This window comes from Gobio gobio, assembly GCF_949357685.1.
Source record: "Gobio gobio genome assembly, chromosome: 13".
NCBI classification, from domain to species: domain Eukaryota; kingdom Metazoa; phylum Chordata; class Actinopteri; order Cypriniformes; family Gobionidae; genus Gobio; species Gobio gobio.
The window spans coordinates 6,176,237-6,193,681 of NC_137106.1; the positions used below are offsets into that span (position 1 = coordinate 6,176,237).

Here is a 17,445-nt window from a genome sequence, read left to right on the forward strand (position 1 = left end):
CATTCTTAATGTTCTTCAATATTTAATGCATGTATGAATAAATCTAGCAAGTTTTTATGACAGCCACTATTTAAATGTTTATATTTCATGAAACAAATTGGAGTAGAAATATGATTGTGTAATTGTAAAGTTAATATTATAACTTTATTATTATTTAAGTGTTTGTATAGAAATAATTTTTACCTTCAATATTATAGTAGGCTACAACTGACTCTTATAGTTTACAGCTTTAGTTCAGTGATTTGTTTTCCTTTGTTTTTTGTTTTTTTTTGCCTAGTATTGTTCCTGATTGTATATCCAAAATAATCAAAATCGAATTGTGAAATTTGTGTAAATACCCAGCCCTAATCTTTACGTACATCCTGATTTATAGAAAACAACTTGACAACAGCAAAAATAAATCCAAACATGGGGAGAAAACTTAACCGAAACCGGGAACAGTCAGAATAGAAAATAAGACAAAACAGGGAAAACGGGACAAGAACTGTAACAGAAAAACGTTGCTCAGCTCCCTTTTACATCAAATATTCAATTTATTCTTATTTACAAGGGAAATTAAGTTCAGTCAGGTCCACTTAAGTCAAAAACACCATAGACAAACTTTTAGTCAACTTTTTATTGGCATATTTTGGGATATGGCTCTGTTCTAAATTCCCCATCATTTTCATGAGCTCCATGAAAAGCTAAGACTGGGAACAGCAGCAGCTTCTGGGGACAACCACCCATTTTAATCTGGGAGGGCAGAGTAAATCCCCAATGAGAACAGAGCATGCATCAATGGCAACAGAATGACACTGATTAAAGCTACACTGTGTAACTTTTTTAGTCTATTCTTAGCTAAAAACACTTAGTTCTTTCAAAAATATATGTGCTCATTAATGTATATTTACTTCTTTCAAGTAATAAAGTATTCTCGTAAGTTTATAATATGCCATTGAAAATACATAAGGTAATGGGATCTAACGGTGGTCGCCATGTTGCCCCTCCATCTTGAAAGTACATTAGCCAAAGAGGGACATACCCGTAAATTCAAGCTTCGCCATTCGCGTTTTAACCGGTTTTAACACTGTGCGCGTCAACTTGTTCAGACTTGTCTGGTGCATGCGCAGAGAGTTTTCATCTCAGCAGCTCCAGTAACAGAGTTATACGGAGTTTTCCTGGCTTGTTTATTCCTCAAAAGTCTGTTTTTCCTTGTGTGGTATTTCTGTGCGTTAATAACTCCGTAAGTAATAATAGTTATTGTCATTGTGGATGTGTTTCAGAGTGTGTCATCGCGTAATTCAGTTGATTCAGAAGTATTTTTGTGTCAACATACAATAGCGTAATGCTCACCTATTTGAATAATCATTCAGTTATTTTGTTATCAACAATGTTTATTCGTTTATAGAAAATATTTGCTTGTAATGTATGTTGATGGAAATATGTATCAGGTCTGATCGGCATATTGACACTTGTTATACAGAGCTAAACCTGCGCACACACTTTTGTAACCGGACACCGCTTAGTAGCAGCGGCAGCTCCGCTCCTTTTAATGCAGCTGCATTTAGCGCCTATGGTACAATAAGCTCTGGTTTACAGTTACATTATACAAATGTAACTTATAAGTAGGCTATAGTTATACAGTTCTTAACTGTGTATCTTCTGTCATGCCATTATCATGTATATTTACCATCCTTATTTGTTCTCTCACAGAAACCACATTTATGTACATATACATGCAAACCTGTTTATGCCTTGCAATTGGATGACTGAATAAACATTACTATCATCAAAGTTCACTCTGGATTAGCTGCAGTTCTTTCTAGTCGAATAATTAGGCCAGTTGAGTTCCAACCATCCCACTGCGCACAGAATATCCCACAGGCACCGTGTCGAATGTGGACGAGGTCGAACTGGAAGCCATATTAATCTTGGACTAAATCGGCCACCGTAGGAGTTAAAACGAAATCGGAATTGAGAGGAACAGAAACTAAAATTCACTGGATGGTCATATACCTTTCCACCACTAGATGGGGGAAAATATCACACAGTGTAGCTTTAAGTTATAAGGAGGAGCTGGGCAGCGTGCAGCAGAAGCGGCCAAGCAGGCAGATTGAAGTGAAGCTACGCTTAAAGGGTTAGTTCACCCAAAAATTAAAATTCTGTCATTAATTACTTACCCTCATGTCGTTCGACACCCTAAGACCTCCGTTCATATTCGGAACACAAATGAAGATATTTTTGTTGAAAGTTGATGGCTGAGAAAGGCTTCAGATAGGCCTCCATTGGCATTCAGTACATTTACACTCCCAAGACCCATAAAAGGCACTTAAAACGTTGTTACAAAGTCCATCTCACCACAGTGACTCTACAATAATTTTACGATGCGACGACAATAGTTTTTGTGCGCAAAAAAAAATCTAAATAACACCTTTATCCAACTTGTTCTTGTCTTCCGTGTGTGCCTCCACGACGCATGCGCGAGAATATAACGCAGATCCGGCGTTCGGACACATGACCCAGAAGCGATTTGTTTACAAGCAGAGGAAGACACGCGTGTATCTAAGCTGTTGAATTCTACATTGATCGTGCTTTAGGTCTCGGCGTAGTTCTCAAAATCGGACTAAAGTGTGCATTTCATGGATTCCCGAACGCCGGATCTGCGTCATATTCTCGCGCATGCGTCGTGGAGGCACACACGGAAGACAAGAAAAAGTTGGATAAAGGTGTTATTTAGATTTTTTTTTTGCGCACAAAAACTATTGTCGTCGCATCGTAAAATTATTGTAGAGTCACTGTGGTGAGATGGACTTTGTAACGACGTTTTAAGTGCCTTTTATGGGTCTTGGGAGTATAAGTGTACTGAATGCCAATGGAGGCCTGTCTGTTTCTCAGCCATCAGCTTTCAACAAAAATATCTTCATTTGTGTTCCGAATATGAACAGAGGTCTTACGGGTGTCGAACGACATGAGGGTGAGTAATTAATGACATAATTTTCATTTTTGGGTGAACTAACCCTTTAAGTAAGGCGCCCTGTTTTAGAGTTGCCAATTGAGTGCATAGGAATCGGATCAGCTGATAGTGGAGCTTGACAAGTGGCCTGCCTGAACTAACGCAGTATGCTTGATTTAGTTGTTCCCCAGTAATCCACACACTTGTGTATGAATATGAGCAAAAAGGGTTTGACTGTCTGTCTTGGACGGTCAGTGTTTCATGGCATGTTTTGTGCTCTGAAGGCGGACTGGATCCGGTCCTGCGGGGTCTTCTGGGCCGGCCGGCTGCCCTGCAGAATCAGGACCATCTGATGACAGAAGAACTGACGGAAAGACTTGTGGTTCTCAACATCCCAGAGACTTTGGATCTGGCAGCTCTGAACCTGCAGCGGGGACGAGATCACGGCTTACCAGGTGACTACATCCGCATGACCCTTAATATTCGGCAATATTATTGACTTGACTGCAATGACGCTATTGGACAAGAACTGAACTGGATGATGATTCGGGATGGGTATCGAGAACCGGTTCCATTTTAGATCCAGTTCCAAATTGCCCAGAACCGATAATTCGATTAGAAACGCGCATTTCGATTCCGCTTATCGGTTACTGTGTGCGCATTTTATTGTGATTTTTAAGCATTTGAGCGCAAAAAAGGCGCGCGCACTGTTTTCTGTGCTGCAGACAAACACATGTGTGCACAGAACGGCTTCTCATAGTGAATGAATAGTGTGTGATAATGAACTGAATTCTCTTCCTCGTCTTTTTACACAGCACACGATTGGACAAGTACACACAAAAATGCAAAATCCTCTCGTAAACACAGTCGGTCTTGTCGTTGATGGCAGATTTTCTTGATGCCTTTTCTATGATAACGTTAATCAAACAACATGAGAAAATTCACTTGCTGTTCTTGACAGAATAACTTTTTAACTATATTTGTAATGTATAGCTTATATTTTATTAATAAAGTGCAGTGTTATTTTACATTTGATTACAGTTTCTGTACCAACCTGAAAATGTTTATTTCAATCCTTTCTTTGTTCAGTTGTATTTATTTGTGCAATTGCTAATTTGTTTATTTGTTCTTTTTTTAATTACTGAGTGTTTACTTGTCTTTAATAATGTTTGAAATGTATATTCTGTTTTTTGCTATGGTATTTTTAAAACATAGGCAAAAGTTGCTAGCCTGATGATTTTTGTTCATTCAGCTACAATGAAATGTTTTACAATAATAGCCTAATAATAAATGTGAATGATATATATCATATTGGAATCTAAATTAGGAATCGATAAGAATCAGAATCGTTAAAATTCAATACCCAACCCTAATGATGACATCACATGCTTTATAGATGAACTGAACTTGTTTCATAGTTGGTGATTTTCACACAGTTATTGATCTGGACTGACTCAATACAGGACTGAGTTCAGTCTTTTTAGAGCCGCTTTACAGCAGAATTGAATTCTGTTTGCATCACTGAATCATTATATTCCTGTGTATCACTGTAAATCTGCTTTGAAACAATCTGTACTGTATAAAGGACCACAGAAATGAAGGTGACTTGACTTATAGTTACAGTTTTTCTCAATTGCTAGAACACAATTTCTGAAAACCTGCTCCATTTTCTGAAAACATTCAACACAAAACCTCATCTTCAAGCACTATTTAGAAAACCTCTGACTCTGAAACTTTCACCTCATAACAGTTTTACCTGTGTTCAAAATCAAACACTGCTCTCAAATAATAAAGAAAGTGGTCAAAATTATACCAAAAAAATAGAAAACACTGTTCAAAACATAGTTCCCAGGGAGGATTAAATGTTTAATCTCAAAGCAAATTTCATATTTTCCGTCATTGTCTTTTGATTAACGAAAATATGTTCTAGTAGCTCAAAATTGATCAGAAATTACTACTCTACTTTTTGTTCTCCCTTCTCCTCTTTCTTGCCCTCATCCTTCTCTTCCTCCTCGTCGCCCACCTCGCATACGCACTCGTCCTCGTCCTCTCACATCGTTTCTTCTATCCATTCTCAGACTTTATCCTTCACACCTTCAACAACCTGTTTGCTCTCTGAACTGGCTTATATTGGTTGTATCACATCATTTGAAACAGGTTAAATCAATTTTGAGTCGTTGTGTTCAATCAATAGCATTTGTTCTTTATTTGTATTTGATTGTTGCCACTTGTGTTTACCAGTATGGATGACATTGCATTAGAGTGCAGAATGTGTAAGTGAGATCTGCAAATTGTGTTTTACCATGTGAAATGGTTTAAGGTATTGGCAACAGACTGCACAATTAGCTAAATGAGTTCAGGCAACGGAGAACTTTGTTCAGCCAATGGGTTTTTAGTGTTTTTTAGTAATTTTTAGTGTTTTAGCAATTGAGAAAAACTGTAAAACCATAAAAACACTTTCATTACTGACATAAAATTAAGCTTTCAGCTAGTTGCCAAGGCTAAATTGGCTAAAAAGTTTTTAGAGAGGTGTGTTGTATCCAATTATTTTGATAGACGGAAACAAGATACCTTTCTATTTTCAGTATTATTTGTTCTTCCTCTTTAAACACATTAAGTGTCAGGTGTTTGAAAAGTGACAAATTTGGTTTTTGGCCATTGAAAATGGGTAAAATTCAAGATGGAGTCACATTGAGACGCCCATATCTATGGGATTGAACCATATAGGGCCTTAAAAATGAATATTTCTAAAGCAAATGTTATTAAGAACGAGAATTTAGAAGGATATTAAGTAGTGCTGGGAATCGATAAAAAAAGTAACTAATTAATCGCAATTTTTCTGTAATTAATTGCAAGTTTTTAGTATTTTTAGTTTTTAATATTTTGATATTGTAATATTTTCAGTTACTCTCCAAATTAATGTAGAAACAATTTAAAGACTTGACCAGAGTGTCCCTCGATTAGCTGACATGAGACATGAGACGCAGCCACACAGACAGGACACTGACACACACACACACACACACACAGACAGACAGGACATTGACATACAGTGCGTTCTCTTGTGTCTTGTCGTGCTTGGAAGCATTTACATGTATAAGAGCGTGATCATGTAACGCTAGGCAAAAATGGATATAAAAACGGACGCTGCGTTATTTGCGTTAAATATTTTTAATGCGTTAAGCTGAAAAAATGTATCGCCCGCATTAACACGTTAATTTGCCCAGCCCTAATATTAAGATATCTTTAAGACTTTTAGAGTTACAAGCACGCAAACTTTGGAAAAAGAATATTTATGGCACTGGACAGGAATGTTCTATGCACTTTAGTGTTGTCAAAAGTACCGACCGCAATACCAAGTCGGTTCTGAAATGTAAAAAATTTGACGCTTTGAGCGCTGTTGAGCGGAATCGTAAACATCTCTGATTGGCCATTGAGCTCACACGCTCATCAAATATGTCTGTGATTGGCTACAATGATTGGCTCTTCAAAAACATGTTGTAAATATAATTTTTTTTTCTGCTTTCAAAACACTTTCAAACATTTCCGTGTGCTTTCAAACGCTCCCGTGCGTTGATCATTGTAGCCAATCACAGACACATCCGATGAGCATGTGAGCTCAATGGCCAATCAGAGGTGTTTATGATTCCAGCTCAGCAGCGCTCAAAGGGTCACATTTTTTAAATTTCAGTACCGACTTGGTATTGCGGTCATTTTGTCTGGCTATCACCGGACCAAGCTAAATTTAAAATTGAACATTGGTCTGGGGAGTCTGCTATGTATTTTCTACTGCATAATTCAAATGACTCTGTACAGAATTGGATAGTCCTTCAACCAATCAGACTACAAGATGTAGTGAACAAGTGCGTCAGGTGGATAAGCCACTCTCTGATTGGTTCCCGCAAAAGTGTAACCGAAGCAGTAGTAATGAATGTACAGGTTTCCAGACTGAGTTGCCGGGCGAAATCAAATTGCCGGCAGATCAGGCTGGGTTTACCCAGTCTAGCGGTTGGTACTTTAGACAACACTAATGCACTTGTGTTGATAGACAGAAAACATTTCTAGTTTCAACATTATTTGTTATTCAGATATTCCTCTTTAAAAGACAAACGTATCAGATGTGTGCATAGTGACCCACATTTGGGTTTTGGCCACTGAAAATGTGTAAAATTGACCAATTTACTCATGGAGCCGCATTAAGATCTCCATATCTCTGGGATTGAAGCATATAGAGTCTTTAAAATGAAGATACCAAAGAGAAAAGTTTGTTAAAAAACTGAATCTTAAAGGATATTAAGAGATATTTAACACTTCTTGAGTTACAGGCATGCAAGCTTGGGGAAAAATACACAGGAAGTGCTTGCACTTTTTACAATGACGATTGTTTCAAAGCAGCTTTACAGTGTTAAACAGGAAAATAATGCAACAGAATTTTATTCAGCCGTATAGCCATTCCGGAGAAAACGGTGATGTCATCAGTTCATTCCAATTATCATATAGTGACAATGCGGGCGGCTCAGTAATATACACTCACCTAAAGGATTATTAGGAACACATACTAATACTGTGTTTGACCCCCTTTCGCCTTCAGAACTGCCTTAATTCTATGTGGCATTGATTCAACAAGGTGCTGAAAGCATTCTTTAGAAATGTTGGCCCATATTGATAGGATAGCATCTTGCAGTTGATGGAGATTTGTGGGATGCACATCCAGGGCACGAAGCTCCCGTTCCACCACATCCCAAAGATGCTCTATTGGATTGAGATCTGGTGACTGTGGGGGCCATTTTAGTCCAGTGAACTCATTGTCATGTTCAAGAAACCAATTTGAAATGATTCGAGCTTTGTGACATGGTGCATTATCCTGCTGGAAGTAGCCATCAGAGGATGGGTACATGGTGGTCATAAAGGGATGGACATGGTCAGAAACAATGCTCAGGTGGGCCGTGGCATTTAAACGATGCCCAATTGGCACTAAGGGGCCTAAAGTGTGCCAAGAAAACATCCCCCACACCATTACACCACCACCACCAGCCTGCACAGTGATAACAAGACATGATGGATCCATGTTCTCATTCTGTTTACACCAAATTCTGACTCTACCATCTGAACTTATCAAAAAAAATCAGACTCATCAGACCAGGCAACATTTTTCCAGTCTTCAAATGTCCAATTTTGGTGAGCTGGTGCAAATTGTAGCCTCTTTTTCCTATTTGTAGTGTAGATGAGTGGTACCCGGTGGGGTCTTCTGCTGTTGTAGCCCATCAGCCTCAAGGTTGTTCGTGTTGTGGCTTCACAAATGCTTTGCTGCATACCTCGATTGTAACGAGTGGTTATTTCAGTCAAAGTTGCTCTTCTATCAGCTTGAATCAGTCGGCCCATTCTCCTCTGACCTCTAGCATCAACAAGGCATTTTCGCCCACAGGACTGCCGCATACTGGATGTTTTTCCCTTTTCACACCATTCTTTGTAAACCCTAGAAATGGTTGTGTGTGAAAATCCCAGTAACTGAGCAGATTGTGAAATACTCAGACCGGCCCGTCTGGCACCAACAACCATGCCACGCTCAAAATTGCTTAAAGCTACACTGTGTGATATTTTCCCCCATCTAGCGGTGGAAAGGTATATGACCATCCAGTGAATATTAGTTTCTCTTCCTCTCAATTCTGATTTCGTTTTAACTCCTACGGTGGGCGATTTAGTCCAAGATTAACATGGCTTCCAGTTCGACCTCGTCCACATTCCACACGGTGCCATCGAGTGTTAAAACGCGAAAGGCAAAGCTTGAATTCACGGGTATGTCCCTCTTTGGCTGATGTACTTTCAAGATTGGGTGGCAACATGGCGACTCGCATTCGAACCCATTACCGTATGTATTTTCCGTATGTATTTCCAATGGCATATTATAAACTTATATTATCTCCTCCTTGAACTGCCACCTTAACGTGGTGGAGGGGTGTGAGTACCCGAATGAACCTAGGAGCTATGTTGTCCGGGGCTATATGCCCCTGGTAGGGTCTCCCAAGGCAAACAGGTCCTAGGTGACGGGTCAGACTAAGAGCAGTTCAAAACCCTTATGATGACCAAAAAAAAGAGGACCGTGACGTCGCCCGGTATGGCGCAGCCGGGGCCCCACCCTGGAGCCAGGCCTGGGGTTGGGGCTCGTATGCGAGCGCCTGGTGGCCGGGCCTTCCCCCATGGGGTCCGGCCGGGCTCAGCCCAAAGGAGCGACGTGGGGACACCTTCCCGTGGGCCCACCACCCACAGGAGGGACCGTAAGGGGCCGGTGCAGAGAAGATCGGGCAACAGTCGAAGGCAGGGGCCTAGACAACCCGATCCCTGGACACGGAAACTGGCTCTTGGGACATGGAATGTCACCTCACTGGCGGGGAAGGAGCCTGAGATTGTGCGTGAGGTTGAGAGGTTCCGACTAGAGATAGTCGAATCACCTCTACGCACGGCTTGGGCTCTGGAACCACACTCCTCGAGAGAGGATGGACTCTTCACCACTCCGGAGTTGCCCATGGTGAGAGGCGGCGGGCTGGTGTGGGTTTGCTTATAGCCCCCCAGCTCTGCCGCCATGTGTTGGAGTTCACCCCGGTGGACGAGACGGTCGTTTCCCTGCTGCTTCGGCTCAGGGACAGGTCTCTCACTGTTGTTTGTGCCTACGGGCCGAACGGCAGTGCAGAGTACCCGGCCTTCTTGGTGTCCCTGGGAGGGGTGCTGGAAAGTGCTCCGACTGGGGACTCCATCGTTCTACTGGGGGACTTCAACGCCCACGTGGGCAATGACAGTGACACCTGGAGGGGCGTGATTGGGAGGAACGGCCCCCCTGATCTGAACCCGAGCGGTGTTCAGTTATTGGACTTCTGTGCTAGTTACGGTTTGTCCATAACGAACACCATGTTCAGGCATAAGAGTGTCCATCAGTGCACATGGCACCAGGACACTCTAGGTCGTAGGTCAATGATCGACTTTGTGGTCGTTTCATCTGACCTGTGGCCGTATGTCTTGGACACTCGGGTGAAGAGAGGGGCGGAGCTGTCAACTGATCACCACCTGGTGGTGAGTTGGATCCCATGGCGGGGGAGGAAGCTGGACAGACCCGGCAGACCCAAACGTACTGTAAGGGTCTGCTGGGAACGTTTGGCCGAGCCCCCTGTCAGAGAGATCTTCAACTCCCACCTCCGGCAGAACTTCGACCGGATCCCGAGGGAGGCTGGAGATAGAGTCCGAATGGACCATGTTCTCCACCTCCATTGTCGCTGCGGCCGCTCGGAGCTGTGGCCGTAAGGTCTCCGGTGCATGTCGAGGCGGCAATCCCCGAACCCGGTGGTGGACACCGGAAGTAAGGGATGCCGTCAAGCTGAAGAAGGAGTCCTATCGGGCCTGGTTGGCTTGTGGGACTCCTGAGGCAGCTGACATGTACCGGCAGGCTAAGCGGACTGCAGCCCGGGTGGTTGTGGAGGCAAAAACTCGGGCCTGGGAGGAGTTCGGTGAGGCCATGGAAAAGGACTATCGGCTGGCCTCGAAGAGATTCTGGCAAAGCGTCCGGCGCCTCAGGAGGGGGAAGCAGTGCCCTACCAACACTGTTTACAGTGGCGATGGGCTGCTGTTAACCTCAACTGGGGATGTCGTCGGACGGTGGAAGGAATACTTCGAGGATCTCCTCAATCCCGCCATCACGACTTCCATTGAGGAAGCAGAGGCTGGGGGCTCAGAGGAACTCGTCCATCACCCAAGCTGAAGTCACCGAGGTGGTCAAGAAACTCCTCGGTGGCAAGGCACCAGGGGGTGGATGAGATCCGCCCTGAGTACCTCAAGTCTCTGGATGTTGTGGGGCTGTCTTGGCTGACACGCCTCTGCAACATTGCGTGGCGTTCGGGGACAGTGCCTCTGGGATGGCAGACCGGGGTGGTGGTCCCTCTTTTTAAGAAGGGGGACCGGAGGGTGTGTTCCAACTACAGGGGGATCACACTTCTCAGCCTCCCCGGGAAAGTCTATGCCAGGGTACTGGAGAGGAGAATACGGCCGATAGTAGAACCTCGGATTCAGGAGGAACAGTCTGGTTTTCGTCCCGGTCGTGGAACACTGGACCAGCTCTATACCCTCTACAAGGTGCTGGAGGGTTCATGGGAGTTTGCCCAACCAGTCCACATGTGTTTTGTGGATTTGGAGAAGGCATTCGACTGTGTCCCTCGCGGCATCCTGTGGAGGGTGCTGGGGGAGTATGGGGTCCGGGGTCCTTTGCTAAGGGCTGTCCGGTCCCTGTACGACCAAAGCAGGTGTACGACCAAAGCAGGAGTTTGGTCCGCATTGCCGGCAGTAAGTCAGACTTGTTCCCGGTGCATGTTGGACTCCGGCAGGGCTGCCCTTTGTCGCCGGTTCTGTTCATAATTTTTATGGACAGAATTTCTAGGCGCAGCCAGGGGCCGGAGGGTGTCAGGTTTGGGGACCACGCGGTTTCGTCTCTGCTCTTTGCGGATGACGTTGTCGTGTTGGCCCCTTTTAACCAGGACCTTCAGCATGCACTGGGACGGTTTGCAGCCGAGTGTGAAGCGGCTGGGATGAGGATCAGCACCTCCAAATCCGAGGCCATGGTCCTCAGTCGGAAAAGGGTGGTTTGCCCTCTTCAGGTTGGTGGAGAGTTCCTGCCTCAAGTGGAGGAGTTCAAGTATCTAGGGCTCTTGTTCACGAGTGAGGGGAGGATGGAACGGGAGATTGACAGACGGATCGGTGCAGCTTCTGCAGTAATGCGGTCGATGTACCGGTCTGTTGTGGTGAAGAAAGAGCTAAGCCGTAAGGCGAAGCTCTCGATTTACCGGTCAATCTACGTTCCTACTCTCACCTATGGTCATGAGCTTTGGGTCAAGACCGAAAGGACAAGATCCTGGATACAGGTGGCCGAAATGAGTTTTCTCCGCAGGGTGGCTGGGCGCTCCCTTAGAGATAGGGTGAGGAGCTCAGTCACTCGGGAGGAACTCGGAGTAGAGCTGCTGCTCCTCCACATCGAGAGGGGTCAGCTGAGGTGGCTCGGGCATCTGTTCCGGATGCCTCCTGAACGCCTTCCCGGGAAGGTGTTTCAGGCATGTCCAACCGGGAGGAGGCCCCGGGGAAGACCTAGGACACGCTGGAGGGACTATGTCTTCCGGCTGGCCTGGGAACGCCTCGGTGTACCCCCGGAAGAGCTAGAGGAAGTGTCTAGGGAGAGGGAAGTCTGGGCATCTCTGCTTAGACTGCTGCCCCCGCGACCCGGCCCTGGATAAAGCGGAAGAAGATGGATGGATGGATGGATATTATAAACTTACGAGAATACTTTATTACTTGAAAGAAGTAAATATGCATTAATGAGCACATATATTTTTGAAAGAACTAAGTGTTTTTAGCTAAGAACAAACTAAAAAAGTTACAGTGTAGCTTTTAAATCACCTTTCTTTCCCATTCTGACATTCAGTTTGGAGTTCAGGAGATTGTCTTGACCAGGACCACACCCCTAAATGCATTGAAGCAACTGCCATGTGATTGGTTGATTAGATAATTGCATTAATGAGAAATTGAAAAGGTGTTCCTAATAATCCTTTAGGTGAGTGTAGCTGAATATTTAGTGTCCTCAACTAACTCTCATTAGAGTATAAGTAGACTATCTGCTTAATTCGATCCTCGACTCCATTTACTTTACATCAAACCAGTGTCAGGAATAATACAAGTTTGCAGGCATTATTGCACACTTTATTTATTTTCCCCCCTGACAAAAAGCCTTAAAATCCCAACTTAAAAGCCTTAAAGTCGACCGGCTTTTCTCCTACAGGTTACAATGACTGGAGGGTTTTCTGTGGATTTGACAGAGTTGAAACCATATCGGATCTCTCAGAGGTGGTCGGGAATGATGTTTTGGCAGGGAAAGTAATGGATGTGTATGGACATCCGAACAACATCGATGTGTGGCTGGGAGGGTTGCTGGAGCGGCCACTGTCTGGAGCCAGGACCGGACCGCTCTTCGCATGCTTGATCGGAAAACAGATGAAGAAGCTGAGGGAAGGTGACAGGTGAGCTTTGAGTTGTTTTTGCAGAGACTGCAGGTTAGCTGTAGTTGAGCAGCGTTTCTGCCTTCACCACAATATAGTCACTAGTCAAGTCAGCTTTACTTCCATTGCGGTTTATACAATACAGATTGAAAGCAGCTTTACATTAATAAACAGATAACATTCAATGCAAACTACATCAAATATGAGGCAAATTCTGCTGTGAAACCCAGCTAACAGAGAACATTCTCTAATTGTTACTAATTGCTTCTGAATGTTCAGATAAGATTTAATAGTGACATTCCCATAATGTTTGAGGAATGATCAAATGGAATGTTTCCTTTTTGCAGTAAAATATCCAAAAACCACTAGGCCAGTGTTATATGTTTTGTTCAGTTGAGTACTTACAATATCCCAAATGTTTCCAACTATTTGTAAATCGTGAGAAATTGCTATTTTACCCGAGGAACCGGGACGTGTGAGGGAGTCGCCTGTCGATGGCGTCATATCTGCGTTCCCCTCGGTTTCTGGTTTTATTTTGCAGAAACGCTTTACTCTCACTGTAGTGTGAACAAGTGTCATAGCAGCCGCAGAGAGAACACACAGAGTAACGTCATAACATCATCAACACACTCAGATGTGTCTAATATGATCAACAGAGCTCACACTCATGAGCGGAAAAGAGGAAGTGGCGCCGGCGACTGTGGCATAATAAAAGTCCCGCTGCTCGCGAGGTGTGTGTTGTGTTCATCTCATTAACAATCGCTCCAGCGGTTCCTCAGCTCCACAACACTCGGCCCTGCTCTGCTTCAGACTACAGTAACGTTCATAATCACATGAACATGATTTCTGCCCGAGTCCTATCCCGATTCTTTCCCACCGGCTGTGAGGTGAATACCACATGTCCCAAGATTTTGCGCTCAAACGTGGCATCATCAAACTAAGCCTTTGTTTTAAATAGGTGACCTCTAGCGGACAGAAAAGTTATAGTGCACCTTTAAAGTTTGCATTACCAAAAAAGTTTTTAAAATGTTAAAAAAAAAACTGGAAATTTTTTACGTTCAAAGAACATCAAACACACAACGTTTTCAAAACTTAATGGGATTCGTTCTAAAAATATATTTGTGTTCGTTTTAATAAAATGGAATTTGAAATATTGATGAAATGGAATATTTACTTAACGTTCAAATAACCAAAAGAAAGTTAAGACGTTAAACAAACTGGATGTTTTTAAGGTTCAGAGATCATTCAGAAATAAAGTTTTCATAACTTAATGGGAACGTTAGGAAAACGAACATATTTTTGTTAGCGGGGAAGACAATAGAGTCCAACAGAGCCTGTCCATTTTTTTTAGCACCGTTGGTTCTGGAAGTATTTTTTCCATCCATTTAAAAAAAAGTCTTCGTTAAAGAGTTATCAGCCATGAACCAAACCAACCAGCTACGAGGAGAATCACAACATTACAAACATACTAAATAACAAGACTGTGTTTAGTGAGGGAAAGAACTACAATCCCATGAAGCATTGCAAACAGCATAATATGCATATATATATATATATATATTCAGATTTTTATGTATTTTGAGAGCGTAGAAAGATGGATTCGATTACGCACTGCTTGATGTGAGTGGGCGGAGCTAAAGAGATCTTTTGACACTTTATGATTGGTGAATTTTCTGTACAGCATCATGGGTAATGTAGTTTTTCACTGTTAAGCATGATTATTTTTAAAATATGTTGAAATAATGCAGGCTAACGACTTCAATGGAAGCAAATACCATGGATTCACAACCTCGTTGCTCACAGTAGCGCTTTCTTTAAAGGTTTATAAGTTATCGTTAAAAAACTATTTAGAGTTTTTACTTCCAGAACCCGACTGTTGTGCTCTATAGTGTCATTATTCGGCTCAATTCAGTTCAATAACTCTCTAAAGTTCATCAGTTATGACATGAGTTCAGTTCAGCTGGAAACAATAGTGCCGTTATTCAATAAATAGTCATGCAGTACATGACTAGTATCAATGACAGAGGTTAGATGTTTAAAACAAACTTTGCTTTTCTCAATGTCATTCCAAACCCTTATTTTACTTGGGTGGCGCACAAGAGATGTTTTTTGTCAAATGATTACTTTAACTTGTCTGAGTTCTTGTCAAAATGATAAGAATAACAAATCGCATCAATCAAAATGTTGATATTTTTGGTGTGATTCAGATTCTGGTGGGAACATCCCGGTGTCTTTTCCCCAAAACAAAGACAGGAACTACAAAGGCACTCTCTGTCTCGTGTCATCTGTGACAACAGCGGAGTGACAGAGGCTCCTGTTGATCCCTTCAGAGTAGAGACTTACCCGGAGGACTTTCTCTTCTGCGGGAACATCCCGTCATTGGATCTGGAGGAATGGAAAGAACAACCTGATGACGGTATGCATGTGACATGATGGTTGATGGGATTTTAATTTACAGACACAAAATCTTTTTTTTAGATTGAGATATCAGGTTAAAATTGACATACACACTACTGTTCATTTTATATATTCTTATATCATTTTAATACATATTATATAAACTTCATATATTTTATAATTATGTATTTTTATATTATGTTTATTAAAAAAGTATGAGATCAAAGCAGTGTTAATTTTGACAGCAAATTTTGATTTAGTTTTAGTCATATTTTAGTCTTCTGAATTGTTTTAGTTGACTAAAATATAATGAGTTTAGTTCAACTGTAACGCATTAATTGAGCATTAAATCATTATAACTGACTGCTATTTGAATACATGCCAAAACTGCCATTCTGACATAATTGTGTTTTTGACCGTTCAAGCGCAAAAATACACGAAATAGCTCAATTCACTTTTTTTGTTAGTTTAAAAAAAAAAAACGGTAACACTTTAGAATAATGGTCATTAGTTAACATTAGTTAACTACATTAGTTAACATTAACTAATAATGAACTGCACTTATAAAGCATTTATTAATCTTTGTTAATGTTAATTTCAACATTTACTAATGGATTATTAAAATTTTGTTAACATTAGTTAATGCACTGTGAACAAACCATGAACAGCTGTATTTATATTTACTAACGTTAACAAAGATGAACTAATACAGTAACAAATGAATTACTCATGGTTAGTTCATGTTAGTTAATACATTAACTAATGTTAACTAATGACCATTATTCTAAAGTGTTACCAAAAAAATATCTATATAGTTTTTATAATTTTGTATTTCTGTTTTAGTTAGTATATCAGGTTAAGCTAAAGCTTCAAATACGTTTATTTTTTTTAATACACATTTATTTAGGCCTGTCGCGATTGGTCGATACAATCGACTGCGTCGACGTTGTTAATTAGTCAATGTCAGTATTTTTTATTGACTGGGTAAGTTGGGTGCGATATGAAATTGTATTAGTACCGGTACTTTAAAAATGACAGCACTCTAATAAGAGCAGTATTTCTTCATTTGCGTCGATGTGTGACCGCAGGAGTGAGGACGTGTGTGAGCTCTGCTTCCACCGTTCACTAAACAATGGAAGCAGAACAGTCAAATATATACGCGCAGCTCAGGACAAAGAAAGCAACAGAAATGCTATAAAGTGCGCACACGCCTTTCACTCAGACAGATCGCGACGCCGGTTTCATGGATTATTGGGTTTGAATGGTCAAAAATATGTAAAAATGCACATCCTGGCGAGTATTCAGGTACACACAGTCGGATATGTCTTTAGTAAACGTATACAGAGTTGAGTGAGAAATTGGATGCGTTACAATAAACTTGGTCCGTGCAGCTCTTTAAGGGCTGGACTTGTTAACAACAAAAGAAAATAGAAAATCAGCCCATGCTTAACTGAATTACTTTAATATATTTATTAAGAATCAGTGTATAGGTAATTTACAGAGTGACTATGCAGACTATGCATTTTTGTTTTTACATTTGATTGTTTAATTTCTTTATTGAATGCTACTGTTAAATAGAGCTACTGTAGCTGAAAATAAAGCACTGTTTATGTCATATTGTTTGTAATTTACATTGTGGATTATAAAAATTAAAAAAAGATAAAATTAAATTGAATATCTATATTGTAATTATAAAATTACATTTAAAAAATATTAAATTACTCGTATCATGAAATAAGATTTCGGTCATCCCAACCTGTTCAGAATAGTGGCTAGTGTTAACATGATTGATAATAATGTAATTGTTGCAAACATCTGGTATTGTGACAACACTGTTCTATATAAAAAGTATTTGCTGATATATTTTTTGTTATGTTGGTTTACAAATTTGTACCTTTTTACATTTTTACTCTTTTACATTTTGTCAAGGGCTTGTTTACATCTATACTTTTTTATAGTACTACTGAATGCCAACGTTTCAAGTTAAATTAAATGTTTTTAAGTAAAAGTGTTGAAAATTATTGTGATAAATTAGTTGATAGATTAATCGATAAACTAGTCGATAGATTAATCGATATAAAAATAGTCGTT

The 17,445-nt window shown here is 41.3% G+C and overlaps 1 protein-coding gene across 1 annotated transcript in view; it reads left to right on the forward strand.

The window, feature by feature from the left end:
- tpo (thyroid peroxidase) overlaps positions 1-15,390 on the forward strand; it is a gene marked incomplete at both ends in the record, with an annotated part of 62,765 nt that extends 47,375 nt beyond the window's left edge. The window contains 3 exons of the mRNA XM_079833981.1: positions 3,217-3,387; positions 12,741-12,978; positions 15,165-15,390. Coding sequence (XP_079690107.1) covers positions 3,217-3,387; positions 12,741-12,978; positions 15,165-15,390 — 635 coding nt within the window. The remainder of the gene's footprint in view (positions 1-3,216; positions 3,388-12,740; positions 12,979-15,164) is intronic.
- Positions 15,391-17,445: the final 2,055 nt, after the last annotated feature.